Source organism: Apium graveolens, chromosome 5 (assembly GCF_009905375.1).
Source record: "Apium graveolens cultivar Ventura chromosome 5, ASM990537v1, whole genome shotgun sequence".
Classification (NCBI taxonomy): domain Eukaryota; kingdom Viridiplantae; phylum Streptophyta; class Magnoliopsida; order Apiales; family Apiaceae; genus Apium; species Apium graveolens.
The window spans coordinates 262,815,485-262,833,863 of record NC_133651.1 but is presented as its reverse complement, the minus strand read 5'-3'; the positions used below and the strand labels follow the sequence as shown (position 1 = coordinate 262,833,863).

The following is an 18,379-nucleotide window of genomic DNA, read 5'->3' as shown; positions in this document are numbered from 1 at the left end:
TATTGGAAGCCCAGATCCGACACTAATTATATCCGTGTTTTTTCGTGTTCGTGTACCAAATTTTTGAACCCAAACACTAATTATTCGTGTCGTTTCGTTCCGTGTTCACGTATTAGTGGCCTAATTACATCACACTCTCCTACTATTCTCGGAATAGCTGCAATTATAAAAACTCTATTCGAAAAGGCAGTCACAGACTCTTCAATGCATGAAAGGGCAGTTCTGTCATTTAAGTACAGCTTAAGGTCAAAACTAAGCTGCAAGTAACTTCAATATCAAAACTATCATCATCATGAGCTTGAATGAGGTGAGGTTGAGAGAGTATAATTGTACGTACATTTTAAAGAAACACCACTCATAGTTGCCATCTCATTCCTAGCCTTCTTTCTCAATATGCATGCTACCTTTCATTATTCTTTTAACCAAATCATCGTCCCCCTTCAATAATATAATTATACTTTTACGTTAAAAATTTATTAATGGTCATAACATTCCCTTCTCATCAGATGATCTAATCATAATCTATAGTCTTTATAAATGTTCATTTCTTTTAAAGAGTGGCGTACGATGTCTGGAATTATACTAATAAAATTAACTGTGGGTTGAATAAAATATTTGTACAAGGCGAAAGGAAATGGCATGCGAATGATTAGACACAAGGGAACAAGTGGGCTTAGGATAAGGACATTGGCATGGAAGCTAAAGCTAAGACAATTTCATTACATGCTTAAAAAAGAAGCTTTCTCCAATTTATCAAAAGGGTTGCAATTTTGTTTCTTTTTCAGGTTCTTGATTAGTAGTTTTTTCGGAGTGTAGAAGAATCTTGGTACATAAGGTTAGTTGTAGATGTGTAAAGTTTGGGTCTTTATAATTTCAGCTTATTTGCATAGGGGGTATATGGTTAAATTTTGTCGAGGGTCGTGTCTTTGAATTTAAGCTTGTTTGCATTTGGTTTATGGTTAAAACGTTTCAAGGGTCTGCGTACATGTTACCATCGTTCAAGTCTACTTTCAGGGGTGGGGAGTTTTTGGATTCGTTTAGTTTCTGGTTCATGGTTAACTCTTGTTTTGTTTTATTAGCTGTGATATTGGTATTTGATTTCTGCATGTCTATATCAAATGGGGGTATGGAACTAGATTAAATTAGATTCTTCGTATCATCTTTATGTGTTTGTGTGCCTTTCTGAAATGCTTATTGGTTGAAGCATTTGGGGGCTAGATCCCATTCCTACTAGCTTATTGAATTTGAAATTCAAATTCAGAAGAAATTGACAGCTCTAATCTGCGGTCAAGAAATTGAAGAATAGCCTTTTGTGGTTACTATCTTTAAGCTCAAATATTCAGTGCTCAGAAGTTTCAGCCATGTTCTTCAAGCATGGGTGCTGACCACATAATTTTTATGAAGGCAGTTGGATAAGAAAATAAAGGAGTTTTGGACATGAAGTTTATGAAACTCGGAACCCGGCCGGATACTTTCTGTACTAATGAGGGTGTAAGGTAAGCTTAATATCAGATAGTTATGCCAACTCACTGATTTTATGTTAGTAATTAGATAAGTTAGCTTCTTTCTTGATATTGCAGGTCAGTCTCCTCAGAGATATCTAGTGACCTTACGGTGCAAGTTGAAGATACTAGATTTGTGCTTCATAAGGTTTGGCTCACAAGTTCTAAAATGATTTTAGTTTTTAAACTGTATGTTTCTTGATTTTGTTTAGTTTGATAAAAGTATAGTTTTTTTGTTTTGCAGTTTCCTCTTCTGTCAAAGTGTTTGCATCTTCAGCAGCTATGCTCTGAATCACCTGAATCTTCATCAAAACAAGTTCTTGTACTTCCGGACTTCCCTGGTGGAATTGAGGCATTTGAATTATGTGCAAAGTTTTGTTATAGTATCACTATAACTATCAGTGCCTACAATATTGTATCAGCTCGATGTGCAGCTGAATATTTACATATGACTGAGGATGTTGAAAAGGGTAACTTGACTCATAAACTAGAAATTTTCCTTAATTCCTGTATCCTTCATGGATGGAAGGACTCCATTGTGACCCTAAAAAGCACCAAAGCATTCAACATGCGGGCAGAAGATCTTGGTATCACTAGCAGAAGCATTGAAGCTATTGCTTCAAAAGTTCTTTCCAACCCCACGAAGGTGAATTTATCACACAGCTATTCCAGAAGAGGTAAGGACGATGCCATGTCATGTAATGGAGCAGAGGATAGGTCAAAAACTATAAGCAAGGGCTGGTGGGCTGAAGATGTTGCAGAGTTGGGCATCGATTTTTATTGGAGAACAATGGTAGCCATAAAATCTAGTGGTAAAATTCCCTCTAACATTGTCGGAGATGCATTGCGGATATATGCTTCTAGATGGCTGCCAGAGATATCAAAAACCTTGAACAATAAGAAGCAAGTTAAAACTGCCAAGGAGTCTATAAAGCATAGGTTTTTCTTAGAATCACTAATCAACTTGCTTCCAGTGGACAGATATGCTGTTCCCTGCAGCTTCTTGCTTAAACTTTTGAAGGCAGCCAATATACTTGAAGTTTCTTCTTCGTCCATGAGAGAATTGGCTAAACGAATAGGAATGCAATTAGAGGAAGCAACAGTTGGTGATCTTCTAATTCCTAATATGTCGAATACATGCAAAGAGCAATATGATGTTGACATAATCATTACCATATTAGAGCAGTTCATGCTACAAGGGCAGAGTCCCCCAACTAGTCCTCCAAGAGCCAAGGGGGATTTTCATAGGAGGAGGTCTCGATCAGCTGAAAATATATCCGAGTTTCAGGAAAGTAGGAGGTCATCTTCAGCATCTCATAGCTCTAAACTGAGAGTTGCAAGGCTTATGGATGGCTATCTGCAGGTGGTTGCTTGTGATGCTAATTTGGCACTTCTAAAGTTTATTGCAATTGCTGAGGCTATTCCTGAGTTTGCAAGACTCGGACATGATGATCTATACAGAGCCATTGACATCTATCTCAAGGTATAACTATAAATAGGGTTGAGTTTTTTGATGGTTTAATTTTATTAATTGTATAGTAATAAAACTCATATGGTGCGTCACCATGTCAGCAAACAAGTGTATAGAACCTTTAAATCTGTTTGCATTAGTCATGCTATTTAGGATTCGATTTCAAGTATGTTCATTTAAGTTGTTCTAGTTTATAATGTTATTCTACATGATTGGACTTTTCGCCTAAATTGTTAGGATAAATGAAGATAACTACCCTTGATTCAGCACTTAAAAAGAAAGAGCTAACATTTTGTGTCTAGTAATTTTTTTTGACGGATTGTGACTAGTAATTGATTGGTCTTGGTATGAAAACAACTATTATATGTAAGACAATCAGCATTGCAGTTCCTTCTCATATAGAGCGATCTCTATAATAGTAATTATCGTTACAAATACTAGAAGCCTGTCCTCAATTTTTATACATGAAACATTCAGGGACATCCAGAGCTCAATAAAAGTGGAAGGAAGCGTCTATGCCGAGTTCTGGATTGCAAGAAGTTATCAATAGAAGCCTGCACACATGCAGCACAAAACGAATTACTCCCACTTCGTGTAGTAGTTCAAGTCCTCTTCTTCAAGCAAGCTCGAGCTGCTATAGCTACTGGCCAAGTGATCAATCTTCCTAGCAATATCAAGGCCCTTCTAGGTGCACAGGATGATCCATCAAGGCTTCTCGATTCATTACTTGGTAACAAAACTTTGCCACCAGATGACCAGTGGAGCGTGTCAGGCCTTAAAACACCAAATTCCAGTATTTCTACTTTAAAAATGAAGTTGGCGGAAAAGGATGAGTTAAACAATAATTATGGGGAAGTGAAATCATCTCAAGTAAAGGAAAATCGTTCAATTCCAAGTCGTCCAAGAGGAATGTTCAGTAGGTTCTGGACCATCAACAGGCAGGCAAGCGGAAAAATTTAAGTTGCATATAATTTCTAGCTGATAAACTGGCGGTCATCTGAAGGGTATCTTGTCATGCCTATCGTTTTGTTTTTGTTTTTCCTTGTTCTTGTAATGGTTAGAACAAACAGTCGCATTATTGGTGTAATCTTTGTTAATAATGGAAGAGTAATACAAGATAACATTAGATAAATCTCAAAAGGAGGCTTTTTTTAAGACATATACATTGGAAGGGTCAAGCTTGGTGTTTGTCAATATATAATTATTGCACCTGTCATAATTCATTTGGCTTTAGATCAGAATCATGTTTTGACTGGCTTTATTCAAGTAAATTTTAGATTTTAGATTTTCCGGATCTACTGCAATCTAATTTAATCTGAGTTAGATTCTTTTGTCTATATCTATATGACAATATTCTTAACGCACTTATGTCTGTAGAAGACAAGAACATTGCTAGTGCCTGTACTGTTACTCAATTGAATATATATTGTGTGTGTGTGTGTCCCATTGTTCTTATTGGATAATTGGGAGATTTTATATAGGTCGGGTGAGACTTATAAGATAACAAAACGATGACAATTGACGACATCCTAGACGTGCTTATAGGAAAAGAAATGCAGAGCGAGGAGCTGCAAAAAGATATGAAGAAGAGACTAGAGAGTAGGAATACAAAAAAAATGACCTAAAACAGAGTGAAAAGTACATGCAGCAAGTAGTAGCATTCATAGAATACATAAAACAATTAACAGATCAAACTGCTCAATATTATTGCAACATAACTTGTAGAGAAATAGAAAAAGAAACACCACCGGTTCTGCTAGTTCTATAAGAGTTGCTTCAGTGGGTTTTAGTTTCATAGTCCCTTGGAAGTACTTTTCGGAGGATCGGACTTGTAGTGTGAATGCTGCAGGGGTGCATCAAGATCATTGATCCATGCTCTTAGTTCTGTGGAGGTTGGGAATGCGATGTAGCCTACACCTGTAAGAACCTGCATGTGTTGTTGGAGAACAGAGACAAGTAGTGTTGCTGCTCTTTGTAATACTCACTTGCCTTGTAAGCCCAGATGATGATCCTGTTGGTGATGTTACTGGTACTGATATGGGATATTGATTCTCCACTCTCTTGTTTCCACCTCTACTGTCTTCACTATTTTCCATCATGTCTCAATTACTGAATACAAGGATTCTTTACCTACAATGTACACATGATGTATAACAAATTGACAATTCTTTCCTAATAATGTAGCATAACATAACATAACATATTTCAACTAGTTAAATCTTATGAACATGTGTGTGCGTTACCTTCAAGTCTTAAACTTGGGACTGTGGTGATGGCCGGCTAGCTAGGTAGCAATTTTTTTATCTAATGAGAACAAGAAAAGAACTTGGTAAATGAAGTCTTTTTTTTTCTTCTTTAAATAAACAAGGAGCATGCATGATAGCCTATACAGATTAAAGTACTCTCAAGTGTTCAATAAAGTTAGACTGTATTTTCCAGCTAAAAAATTAAAGTAAAAAAAAAAACTTGATTAGAAAAGCAGAACTATTATTTTTCCAAGCATAATGACTTTGAAAAAAAATAATTTATGAGGAAGGTGGACAGAGAAAAGATATGAAAGATATGGAATTTGATAGTTACGTGGTAAACAAAGAATTTTTATATCTGACTCATTTTTCTTATTAGTAAGGAGGCATTTTGATGATATTTCTACAGATCACAGAAAGCCCTTGGTGCAGATACTCTGTTAATTACCAACTGGTCATGCAGTTACTTTTAATTTGGTTTCTGAATTTAAATCAACGCAATAAGCAAGTTTACTTTGGGGGGTCATGTTTGACTGTTGGTAAATTACACATGTATTAATCTAATGTCCAGTATGTGCACCTGGTTGTAAACTAGTGGCTACATTGCACAGAAGAACTCAAAGGAATATTTAGGTCGGAAAAGATGACAGAACTGGTAAATACGAGAAGCTTTAAGGGAGGGCTGTTTTTGCAAATTGCATTGAGTAAATAATATTCATAAATAATTTACTAAACTGAGCTAGATGCCACATCACTGTGTAAGACATCAACACATGTACAGAGCTACTAGGAACAATTTTATCTCTTTAACAGTAGTAATTGGAACCCCGTCATTGGTTTGGACGATAAATATATGACTCCAGTTTTGGGATGAAATCTACAGGGAGATTTTAGATGTTAAAACTCTTAAGAAATAGGTGAGGTGAACAAATGACTGTATTGTACATATAATAGCTGAATTTTGCTAAGATATATGAAAAAAGGCAATTGAGAAAGCCGAATGTGAGGAAAGAATGGGAGTTTTGGATAGAGAGCATGCTCAAGTAATAATTTTCACATAACTGAATCATATGATAATATGAATTATGAAGAGTTCTATTCATAATCAAACAGATATGGAGTAATGAAAGCCACTAAGCCAGCTTAGAGTCTACAACCACTGAAGAATCATTTGAGGATCCAACTGGCCACTGCAGTAACTTGAGGAGACTGTAGAAAGCTCTTGACACCCTTTCCATTCTTCTTTTGGTTTCAGGATGATTGGCTTCTCAAGTGCACCTGAATTCACACACAACATTTGCTTGTAGTCATTGTCTCCCAAATCAGAGAACCCCTTAGTAGCCTTTACCCATGGATTCCACACTACTGCATTCCACGTAATCATCATTGCGTAAACTTAGATTACTTCTACATACTTACTTAACAGAGAAATGAAGTAAAATGATATAATTGTGGTGTGTTATTAACAACTATACTGACCAGCATCCGGGAGGCCATCTTTCCTCAGTACAAAGGTTCTTTTTTTTTCATGGTCTATAATGGCAATGTTGGTTTGTGTTTCCAGGTAAATTCGATCAACCTGTCAAATGACATAATTGATTAATTTCAGTCTACTATTTTAAAGATAATAGGATCACACTGTTGACAGTATGTGATACTTGGAACCAGATAAATTGCACTCGTAACTGTCTAGCCAAGAAGAGAAAGAAACCTCTCCATCAAAAGTTAGAGCATCTGCTTGTTCTGTAAACCTCTCTCTGTGAAGCAAATTATCTAAGTAATCAAGTGTCTCCAATCCTTCCACGCGTACTTCACTGCAATATGAACAAACATCCAAGAGAGTATTGTGCAAAACTTATGATTTTAAACAAGAAGACCTTATATCATAAAGAGTTACAGTTATTTAGCTAGTGGAAAGTTTGTTAATAGTCTCTGAGCAAACATTTGCAAAGTTGACAATAACAGTAACGTGGAACAGTGGACTGTATTATAACTTAAATTACCTGATGTCGGATACAGACAAGTAGTTGCGCACTGCAAAGGTGAATGACAGAGACCTGTTATCAGTATTTTTCACCTGGGGGACAATACTCAGCTTTCCAGGGCTTAGAGAAATAAGAATCCGTAGTTCAAAGCTGCAGAATACCATTTCATGTAGATCAATACTCAGATACGTATTTTCCTTTACTGCACACCAAATATTCCACGACTCATCCAAACAAAACGCTGAATACCTGCACGGCCATATAATTGTATCATTGGCTGTCGGCTTTAAAATAAGGTCCACTGATGATGGGCTTCCCGTGGGAACCAGATGCATCGGGCAGTTATCCAATGACCATAATTTGCTCCTTGAGGATCCTTGCTTCTCTGATGCTCCTGAAGTCCCGAGCTAGCAATTAGTGGTAAAAAAATATCAGGAAATGTATTATCAAGGTAAAAGATAAAAAGTAGACGTATGAGCCAATCCGACCTGCGGAAAACAAATCGATATCCCTCCCTTGATTGATTTAGGAGATTTTCCGGTTGGCTGTGATGGTAGAGGCACACAAACACAAAGAACTTTAGGCACTTTAGATTTTTGAGATAAATTTGCTTCTAATAATGTATCTGCCCCTTTTTGCCAAGGAAAAACTGTGCTTGTAATAATATCCAATGGCTTTGCTCACATTTGAGCAATATTTTATCAGAGAGCCTACTATATGCATTAACCCTATATCAACTTTATAAGCTGAATAAATTATGTTCACCTTGCTGCTCTTAAAGAGTAGTTCATCTCCTTGCTCATTTTTCCATGAAATAACTTGCCCACCATAAAGAAGTACCTGCACAGAGGTCTCACGGACATAATAGTATCTACCATTCACAGAATGCAAATATTACATCATATTATTAGCTGTTATAGTTTAGCAGGAAAGGATGAGATTTGCAATTAATTTACTAGATAACCTTTCAAGAATCTGGTAATCACAGTACAAAAAATATTCTAGTAAATCATGAGAAAATTATATTTCCATAATTGCCAAGAACTGTCTCGGACAGACAGTTCTATACACCTTAATCAGTTAGAATTCCATTACTTTTTGCAAGGCGCAAGAAGTTGCTTTGCTCAACATGTAATAAGTAGACCAGTTGTACATAAAATAGGTGATCGGCAAATAATATAGGTGACTCGCTCACATATTGAAGACAGATTAATTACGAAAGAACTACAACATTGCCATTACAATATGAGCATGCATTGTAAATGTACATGAAAGAAAACAAGAAAGCAACCTGAGCAGAAGAACCACCAGGCTCAGACAAGAAAACACAGGGCAAGCCAGAGTGATCGTTGATGAAACGAAAAGGCATTTGCTTCAACAAGGATATAAAAATCCTCCACCTCACTCTATCCACAATCTGCTTCCTTTTAAAACCTTCTTTTCTTTCGTCCTCCAGCTATAAATATAAATAAAAACTAGTCATGTAATTAACAATTTAACACAATACGTCATCATCATTGTATCTAGTGTCCATTTATATCACCAATAGGTGTCACAATGGATAATCCAATCACTTACAAGTCCTCCTATCCACAACACTATGTCTCACTTGACTTCATTTACACTGTATGCAATATTTTAATTAAAGCTAGGAGGTTTACGTACCATTTAGTGATTAATCGAAATGGTTAATTGGAACATTAATTGGATATAATTATTTTTATCAGTACCACCTAGGCCAATATATTCGCATTCATACAGTAAAACGCTAAGCAAGCAGTCTCCTCTTTCAACAGTCAAGCATCTCACAGACCCTTTCTACAATTAATTTCCGTTTCCCGTTCTTGTTTGGTTGCAAAGACGCCTAATAATTTGATATTATTAGGCGCCAACTATGTATGCCTAGTTCTAGAACACTGCTACAATCATAATCATGTTCCCCTCTTGAGATTATGATACGTCTGCCACTCCAGCCCAACTTTAAGAAAAATGACAAAGTTTCCACCTTTCAAAAATTTGGTAGTATTATATCTCGTCAACTTTTGCATGAACTTAATTCAATTTTATAAACATATATATTAAGGAAATTGTAACATCAAACAAACAGCAAAACCAATGACCATAGAATTGATGTAAATGGAAAGCCAAGAAAAAGTAAATACCTTTGTGATTATTTTCTTTATGGTGATGAATAAGATGTGTGAAGATGAGTGTAAGCCAATAGAAAGTTGAAAGGTTGTTAAAAAGAGTAGTCATTAACCAGAAAAATGCAAACACATATAAATAGTATTAGTACTGTAAGAGAGTTGGGCGTGGCAAAGGATAATAGCATTGAGGAGGAAAGGGTGACCCATAATTGTCTGTTTTCTTGGATTCTTTCTCTTTTATATCCCTTTCATTTGCGTCTCTTTCAGATTAACCCTATCAGAATCTTTTTCTCTTTCGGTTTTGGTAATGAGTGCAGTTTAGATAACTGATTAGGAGGGCCTTCATTCCATTCTTTTATTCTTTAACGAATGTGTGCGTGAGAATTTAAATTTTTGAAGTTTGAATTCGAATAGAAAATTTTAAAAAATTAATGTAAATGAATACTTCAAAAAAAAAAATTTAGGATCATATATAAATTAATTGAGTTGTGCCAAGTCATTTGTGAATTTTGTTGCGGTAATCGTGTCATATCTGGTCTGGATTCGAGGCGAGTTCCATGTCATGTTAGTCGTTGCAATCTACACGAAGAGCTGTGGCTGCTCAGTGTTGTGGAAAATAATATTACGACTTATTGTGTAGATAAAGACTATTATCTTTGGCTATTCCTCCTTGTTCAGTCCTCCAAGTCCAAGACATTGGGACATATACGATGAAGAAATGACCAAGGTGAGAACTGATACCAGGATTAAGTAGCAAGAGACGAAGGTAAGAACTAAGAACTGATCCAGTATTAAGAAGCAAGAGTCCTGCTCCATATTCAAGTATCTCATCCATGCCATAGAGGTGGCAGTCAAAGATTCTTGCTTCTTGGTTATCACTCTGTAAGTAGCTATTATCACTCTTCAAGCACTAATAGCTCTTTCATGTTAGACCTTGGACATGATGCAAACCTGCCAGACAGAGTTATGCTGCAATGCCAAACGCACGTCTTCTATTGCGTCAAATTAAGGTGTGCAACATTCGGTTTGGTCGGTTTTTTACTATCAAACCGGACCGGACCATGTATAACGCTTTTACAGAATATCAAACCGGACCAGATCGTTTGAAATTTCGGACCGGACCAGGCCAGACCGCGAGTTAACGGCCCGTTCCGGTCGGTAACGATTTGAAACCTAACTAAATACATAATTATAAAATTTAATTATTTTTTAAAATTTAGAATACAAATATTACATGCAAAATACAAATTTCAAGATATTAATTATAAAATAAATATATAAAGTATAAAATAAATTTAAGTAATTAATATATATATATATACATAAAAATGGTATATAATTATAATAAATATATTAATATATATTGAAACGGTCCGGTTCGACCTTAAAGGTCCAGTTTGGAGATGAAAATCAGGTCGAACCGTAAAATAACGGTTTTTATTCACATCAAACCTAGACCAAGTTGAACCCGCCGAAAAAACTGTAAAAGCGGTTTGGTCGGTTGGGTCCGGTCCGGTTCGGTCGGTTTGACTTTTTTTTGCTCACCCCTAAGCCGTCAAAGTTCTTTTAAAGGCCTGGAATTGGTACATGTAGTCTGTTGTGCAGCTAAGCTAGTAAACGTATACTACTTCAAAGTGAACTTTTATAATTTGTATCCAGATATAGGCCAAGCAAAAGAATCCTTGTTATTATTCCAACATCATAGTTAACGAATGATTATGGCCAAATAGGTACAATGTAAAACATTCAGAGGATAGACAAGAAAGTGGAGAACTTAGTTGCAGCTCTGAGAGGCATTGTAATGAGTAACGAGGGGGTTATAAAAAAACAGTGGTATTATATTACAAAGACAAAGATACAATAACAAAAGTGCAATCTGCTAGTAAAATATTTGTATTAATTTACATATACATGGTCAGGAGATGCAGCTGCCAGCAGTAATTTTCTAAGGAGATACACCTAAATATATGTGTGTGCCAAGTTATTTTAACGTAGAAGTGCTTCATGCCATTCAGAAGACCGACCTTTACCATCGTTTGCAGCATTTACACGTTTAGCAGCAGCCGAATTGTTATTATACCTACTAATCATGAATATCATGACAGCTTCAATCCCTTTGGCAATAATATCTGCTGGAGGGGTCACTAGCGGGTTTTGATCTAAATTAAGCTTGCTTATATTTACAAGCTGGGAAATAGTATTAGGAAGAGCTCGAACCTGATTGTTACTAATGTCAAGCTCCCTGAGATTTGACAATTCTCCAATCGTGTCAGGAATACTGGTCAAATAGTTAAAAGTTGCTACTCAAGTTCAAGACCTCAAGATTCTTCAATTTCCCAATAGAGTATGGAAGACCATGAAGCTCATTAAAGTGAACGTCCACATATGTCAAAGATACCATTTCACTAATTGATGCTGGAAGGTTGCTGATCTTATTCAGTTGGATTGAGAGTCTCTTAAGATTGAAAATCCCACCGCCAAAGTTGTTTGGTAAGAAAATGAGCTCATTAAAGCTTGCATCAAACTCTTCCAGTGACCTGGTTACAAGCAACGACCATTGAGAAGAAGAAATCGAAAGATAGGCCAACAGCCAATCTACTTTTTACCTGCACTGTGAGATGCTTTCAGGAAGAGCATTAAGATTGTTTCTTGAGACATCTAAAACTTTAAGATTTGTAAGCATGGTGATGGAGTCTGGCAAAGTGGCCAATAGGTTACATTACAAGACAGATCAAGCTTCGCCAACCTATGTGTCCATGCGACGATTTCATCAACACTCTGTTCCACGGGTGCAACACAGGCAAGCACACAAAAGATGTTGAAAATATAAACTTGATTCATTAATCTCTATGTTACTAAAGTTCATGTACTGGGATGTGAAAAGTCTATGCAATAGATGATTCTAGAAAATCTTATTTATTTTCATTCATGTATTAAAACCAAGTCTGGAGTATATAATGTGTGCTACAGTCATTTGTTATTTAAGCCAAGTAGCTTCTGATTGATAAATCAGTCCCATAAATCATATTTAAGCCCTCCCGTGTCATTTAAATATCCTGATTTGTATTTGTTTTTTTATCAGTGACATCAGAGCCGGTAAAATGAACACTTTCCCGGTTCCTAAACTTACCAAGGAGAATTATGGACACTGGTGTCTTCGCATGAAAGCTCTGCTGGGCTCACAGGAGGTATGAGAGATAGTAGATAAGGGCTACAATGAACCAGAAAATGAAGAAACCTTGAATCAGAATCAGAAAAATGCTTTGGCAAAAGTTCGCAAACAAGATCAACATGCTCTCTCTATTATACACATGGGCCTGGATGAAGCCATCTTTGAAAAAGTTGCTTCTGCAACAAGAGCAAAAGATGCTTGGGAAATTCTTCAGAATAACTTTAAGGGTATTAATAAAGTTAAGAAGGTCCGGCTTCAAACTCTACGAGGTGAATTCGAAGCACTACATACGAAGGAAAGTGAATCGGCCCCAGATTACTTCACAAGGGGTTCTTCTGTTGTAAACTAAATGAAGCAATATGGAGAAAAGATTGATGATGTTCGTATAAATGAAAAGATACTAAGATCCTTAAACTCAAAATTGTAACTTGTTGGTATCTCTATAGAAGAATCAAATGATACATAAACCATGACCGTGGATCAGCTTATGGGATCTTTGCAAGCATATGCTGAGAGATTGATTAAGAAAGAAGAGTCAGACTCTCAAGTCCTGAAAACAAATGTTTCTATTGAAGATAAAGACAAAGCACAACAATCGTATGGTAGAGGACATATTGGTGGACGTGGAAGAGGTCATGGTCGCGGTGGTATTTCTGTTCGTGGGCGTGGCAGACATGGAGAAAAAGTTTTCACCAACAATGATAGATCAAAAAATTATGCAAGAGGGCGTGGTAACTTCAACACCAAAAGAGGTGGAAGAAATAGGTATGACAAGTCTTTTGTTCAATGTTATACTTGTCAAAAATACGGCCATTATGTGTAAGGCATATGTCATAGCCTATTTGTATATTCGAGGATTTAACTCAACTCAAATAAGAATGTAATAAGTAAATAGTGGATCTACCGTCAAAGAGATCTCGCAAAGTAACATCTGTCAAATGATTCAGAAACAAGGTTCATCTACAGACTTGAGGAATTAATTCACTGGAAGAAGTTCAAGAAATTGATCAAGCCTCAGTGATATAAATCAAGGTTGTGGATTTAATCAAGTGACAGAGATCTCGTCAGGGTATCAAAGAATTACAAGGATTTAATCTGAAGAAAATCAAGTATCAAAGTCAAGACACGAAGAAACATCACGGAAGTTAGTCACTCATGAACCAGAAAATATATCAAGTGTCAACATTGAAGTGGTGGAATTGATTCATAATTTTCAGTGATTTTCAGAAGATTTGCAGAAGAATGGTTGCAGTTCAAGAGTAGTATTAATTCTCTATTAATTAATTAAGTCATATAATTTAATTAAGAAAATAAATTATATCTGCAAAGATTAATTTATTTATTAATTGAATTAATTGATTAATTAATTCTGAATTAATATTAAGATTTTTCAGAATTTTTTTTGGATTAAAATCAGTTTAATTCAGCAAGACAATTGAAATTTAACTGGCATGACAATCTGGATTGTCATACCGATTGTCATGCCAAGTCATTTCAATTGTCATACCGAAAGTTACACTGGGAGGAGGATTGTCTTTCCAGTTCATTCTGATTGTCTTGCTAGTTCAAAAGGATTGTCTTGCTGAGCAAAAAGGATTGTCATTCCAGTTCAATTCTATTCTGCTGGTTGATATAAAAGAACAGTAGCAGAAGACTTTCTAATCATCCAGAAAACAACTCAAGAACAAAAAGAAAAAGCAGCCGACCAATATATCATCTTTTCATCTACATATTTCAAGATCATAATTTCTAGTTTGTAAAGTTAAATCCAAACCACTAGAAATCTTTATCTTGTTCTTGTGTAACTATCTAGCGGATCAAAATCCCTAGAACTTAATCTCAAATTGTGTTTAGCATTTGAATCTTTTTATTGCAAAAATAGAAAAAGTTCATGTCGAATTTATTCTAGATTTGTGATAATTAATTTGAGATTAATTCCTTGTAATCGATTCAGTTGTTGTAACACCTTTCAAGTTTAATAATATTCTTATTTAACTTGAATTTTGTTTCACATTTTTATTCCGCATTTAATTCGATTATTCGGTACTGTTTGTATTCAACCCCCTCTTCTACAAACACATTGGGACCTAACAATTGGTATCAGAGCCTTCTGATTAACGAACAAATCAAGATCCTAGACTTTTGTGATTTTTCAACTCCTTGAATTTTTATTTATTCAAAAATTCATAATGACTTCACAAAAAGATGGAACCGTTAAAATTTCACTATTTGATAAAGAAAATTACATCATGTGGAAGAAGAAGATGCTTTTATTTTTACAAGTTGCCAATCCCAAATATCTGAACTTGTTAAGGAAGGGTCCAAAAATTCCGATGGTTATTGGACTAGAGGTGATAGTAGATGATGTTGTGATTACCAAAGCTAGAACCTATCCAAAAGAGCCTGAAGATTTTACTCCTACTGAAAAGGAAGAAGCCTCCTTGGATGCCAGCCTTCAATTAATATTAATTAATTCCCTTGATCCCTTGATGAACAGACATGTGATGAACTGTAAAAATTCCAAACACATGTGGGAAACTATTGAGGTGATCAATGAAGGCACAGAGGAAGTTAGGGAGAACAAGTTGGAGATCCTAACCTCTGAGTATGAACATTTTAAATCAAATCCAGGAGAAGGAATTACTGAAGTGTTTGAGAGGTACAATGCGTTGATCAACAACCTGAACATAAATGAAAAATATTATTCAATCAGGGAGGTCAACAAAAAGTTCCTTTTAACACTGCCAACTCATCTTGAACATAGAACCACTGCCATTAGAGAAGCTAGAGATCTGAGTGAGATTTCTTTGGATAGACTCTATGGTGTGTTAAAAACCTACGAGTTGGAGCAGATTCAGCAGAAGGAAGTCTATGGGAAAGATAGAATGGTTAGCACATCTACTGCTCTTGTAGCTGAAGGTCAACAACAACAACAATCTCAACAGTTAGAGAGAATGGTACAGTTTTCCAAGGCTGAGGAAAATGTGTTAGTAGCAGAATATGATCCTCCTACTACAAATCAATCCCGTGATGATTTTTATTCCTTGGAAGAGCTGGAGCAATTGGAAGATGAGTCAATGGCCCAAATTGTCAAGAGATTTTCCAATGTCAGATTCAAGAGAAATCCCAAGTTCAAGTACAAGTCCAACTACAACAAATTCCAGAAAGGTGGATCTTCATCCTCTAACACCAGCAGTGGTGGATACAAAATAGGGATGGTTGATCGGAGCACCATTAGATGCTATAACTGCAATGAGTTGGGACACTTTGCCACAGAATGTAGGAAGCCAAAGCAAGTAAGGAAAAACTCTTATGATTCAAATCAGAAGAGTAACTCTGAAAGGGCTTATCTGGCAAAGGGAAGAAGCTGGGATGATACTAATAGTGAAGATGAAGAAGAAGGGAATCTTGCTCTTATGACTATTGATGGAAAAGCTTCATCGTCAAGAAAAGAGGTAAAATATACTGATGCTGAATTAGTTTATCATCTAGGAGGTAACTTAGATTGTGCTCATCGTGATAATGAACTGTTAAGTCAATAGATCAAAGACCTTGAGAAAGAGGTCAATGAATTAAGACTTGTGCACATTAATCAAGACAAATTAAAAGAACAAGTATCTTTTTTAGAGAATAGAGTTAACTGTTATAGACAACTCGAAACTATTCTCAAAGACAAGATCACCGGTCTTGAGACTAAGGTTAGAGCCTACTTCAATTCTTGTTCGAAGGCTAAAGAGTTCTACAGTAAGCAAGTTGTTAATCAAACATCTGGAATATGTTATGATTACAATGCTGCTATTGGAGAATTAGGCATAAACTCCCCTCCTCATGTCTGTGCTAAAGGCAGGGAAGTACCACATGTGCTTAAGGGTGTTGATGAACCCCTCTATAAAGCATCAATTGCTGAACCATTTGATGCGACCTCTTCTGTTATTCAAGAAGAAATACGTGCTGAAGATCATGCTAATGAGAAGGTTGTTTCCGAGTCAAGTGTGTCGAAAGTTCTAGTCAAAGTTGTGAAAGCAACTGAGACTAACTCAGACACACATGAGTTGGATAACAAAAATGCCATGTCTACCATGCATAAATTGCCTGCTATTAATCACTCTCATAAAGCATGTGGTGTTGCTAATTGTATGTCTTGTGCTTTTAATTTGATGTATGCTTATTTTAATGGTAAGCATATTTCTAGTGATAAGACTACTCCTGGTCAGCATGTGAATAATAAGAAACATGATAGGTCTAAGACTGCTAGTCCTTCTAAGGCTAGAAAGGAGACATTTGTGCCAAAGCCTAAACAGAAATTTGTTAAGGCTGTTTATAAGGTCAAATGTTCAGTCATTGAGAAAGTTGAGACCATTAAAATTAAAAATGTTGTTTTGCCTGACAAAGGACAGTTCTACAAGTATGCCGGGCCCAACCAAGTTTGGGTTCCGAAGAAGGTCTAATCCATTTGAAGTGCAGGGCAGTAAACAGGTGGAACCGGTAGTGTAGATTCTTGACAGTGGACCATCAAGACATATGACCGGAGATAGAGCCCTGCTATCAAATATGGTTGAGAAAGCTGGCCCACTGGTTACCTTTGGAGATAACAGGAAAGGTTTATCCGAGGGATATGGCTGCTTGTAAGCTGGTAATGTTATCATTGAAAATCAAACTTCTTTCTACATTAGTGATTTCTTATTTCATGTAAAATCCTTTGAAATCACTATTATACATCATTTATCTCAAAAGATAAAATGTATAATTTTCATTTATTATATATCTTAAGTACATTTTATCTCTCTATTGCCATATGTTCTAAGATACAGGTTCAGTCTCCAATGACTTTCTTTCATTGACAGTCATGAGGTTGAAAACCCACAACTTCTATCCCAGATTGTAAAGACAACACTCTCTTACCACTAAATGTAGTATAAATGAGCGTGAGGGAGATAGTGCCTTAGTGCACCACATAAGGAAGGTTTTGTAGTCAACCCAGTAGCTCTGTCTCCTACATAGATGAGTAGTATTTAAACTGAGACAACTGCTAGCCCCCATACATCTTCTCAAAAAGATGTAATGGCTGAAAAGGCACAAAATAGTTACTAGATTCATTCTCTCAACAGGGTGTGTCTATTGAAATTTGCCTGTCGGCCAAGGTATCCGATGTAGTGTCACCACTTCAAACATAAACAATTTTTGATGCACAAGGAGAGGTCACACACACAAAGGATGAGTTGACGGAAACTAGAGTTTCGACCATTTTAAGGTCAGATTCGATTGTTCAAGCTTCGTTAATGGACCAATTGCCTTTACATGTGTTAGGAGAGGATACTGATCCAAAAGCCATATGTCAGTGGTCAGTGTCTACCTCCCCAGGCTTAAATCCCCTGGATGCATCTGCGGATAGTGGATCTGACATAGGTGCAGATCGGCAACTTGTTGACAATGATTCAGATATTACCTGATGAGTCACAAGGAAATGTCTTCACAGACATTAGAAGGGATCCTTGATCTTTATGCTAAATTCTTTGGATCATTATTTACCTTCCCAGAATTCAAATCTGGAACCCTAAAAGGGAAACTAACAACTTGTAAATTATGACTCAGATTCATCTGACGAGTTTAACAAGGATGGGAATTTGTGAACTCCCATTGCACCACCTGTGACCTCCTTAAGGATGGCTAAGGTGATTTTCCTTGCAGGTACAGCTGAATGTTGGAGCTATGAGAGAAGAGTGATACACTTATGAGAATGAGTGTAAACACGAGTGGAGAGAAGAGTGAAACACATGTGAGGTACACTAAACAGAATCACACACTCACAGTGAGGAAGAAAGAAAAACTACTTGTTATTTCTTTTCCAACCAAGTG

At 36.3% G+C, this 18,379-nt stretch overlaps 2 protein-coding genes and 1 pseudogene across 6 annotated transcripts; 1 reads left to right on the top strand and 2 right to left on the bottom strand.

Moving 5' to 3' along the window:
• The first annotated feature begins 291 nt into the window (after window positions 1-291).
• On the top strand, window positions 292-4,191 carry LOC141725138 (BTB/POZ domain-containing protein At1g67900-like). 3 transcript variants are annotated; one of them, XM_074527565.1, is made up of 5 exons: window positions 292-835; window positions 1,409-1,496; window positions 1,581-1,650; window positions 1,747-2,985; window positions 3,451-4,191. In XM_074527565.1, the coding sequence occupies exons 2-5, from the start codon at window positions 1,438-1,440 to the stop codon at window positions 3,931-3,933; spliced, it is 1,851 nt and encodes a 616-aa protein (XP_074383666.1). In that variant the 5' UTR covers window positions 292-835; window positions 1,409-1,437; the 3' UTR covers window positions 3,934-4,191. The 3 variants fall into 3 exon arrangements, with proteins under 3 accessions (XP_074383666.1, XP_074383665.1, XP_074383664.1); XM_074527564.1 differs by having other exon boundaries at window positions 1,405-1,496; XM_074527563.1 differs by having other exon boundaries at window positions 1,262-1,496.
• A 2,031-nt stretch (window positions 4,192-6,222) lies between these two features.
• Window positions 6,223-9,498, bottom strand: LOC141725136 (putative glucose-6-phosphate 1-epimerase). 3 transcript variants are annotated; one of them, XM_074527562.1, is made up of 9 exons: window positions 9,367-9,498; window positions 8,496-8,660; window positions 7,970-8,044; window positions 7,693-7,749; window positions 7,454-7,611; window positions 7,223-7,354; window positions 6,931-7,033; window positions 6,699-6,798; window positions 6,223-6,584 (listed from the first exon to the last, which is right to left on the bottom strand). In XM_074527562.1, exons 2-9 carry the CDS (start codon window positions 8,571-8,573, stop codon window positions 6,370-6,372), a joined length of 918 nt encoding a protein of 305 aa, XP_074383663.1. In that variant the 5' UTR covers window positions 8,574-8,660; window positions 9,367-9,498; the 3' UTR covers window positions 6,223-6,369. The 3 variants fall into 3 exon arrangements, with proteins under 3 accessions (XP_074383663.1, XP_074383661.1, XP_074383662.1); XM_074527560.1 differs by lacking the exon at window positions 9,367-9,498 and adding an exon at window positions 8,870-8,887; XM_074527561.1 differs by lacking the exon at window positions 9,367-9,498 and adding an exon at window positions 8,870-8,887 and having other exon boundaries at window positions 6,223-6,497.
• A 1,839-nt stretch (window positions 9,499-11,337) lies between these two features.
• LOC141660921 (uncharacterized) lies at window positions 11,338-12,061 on the bottom strand (annotated as a pseudogene).
• Between the last annotated feature and the right edge of the window lie 6,318 nt (window positions 12,062-18,379).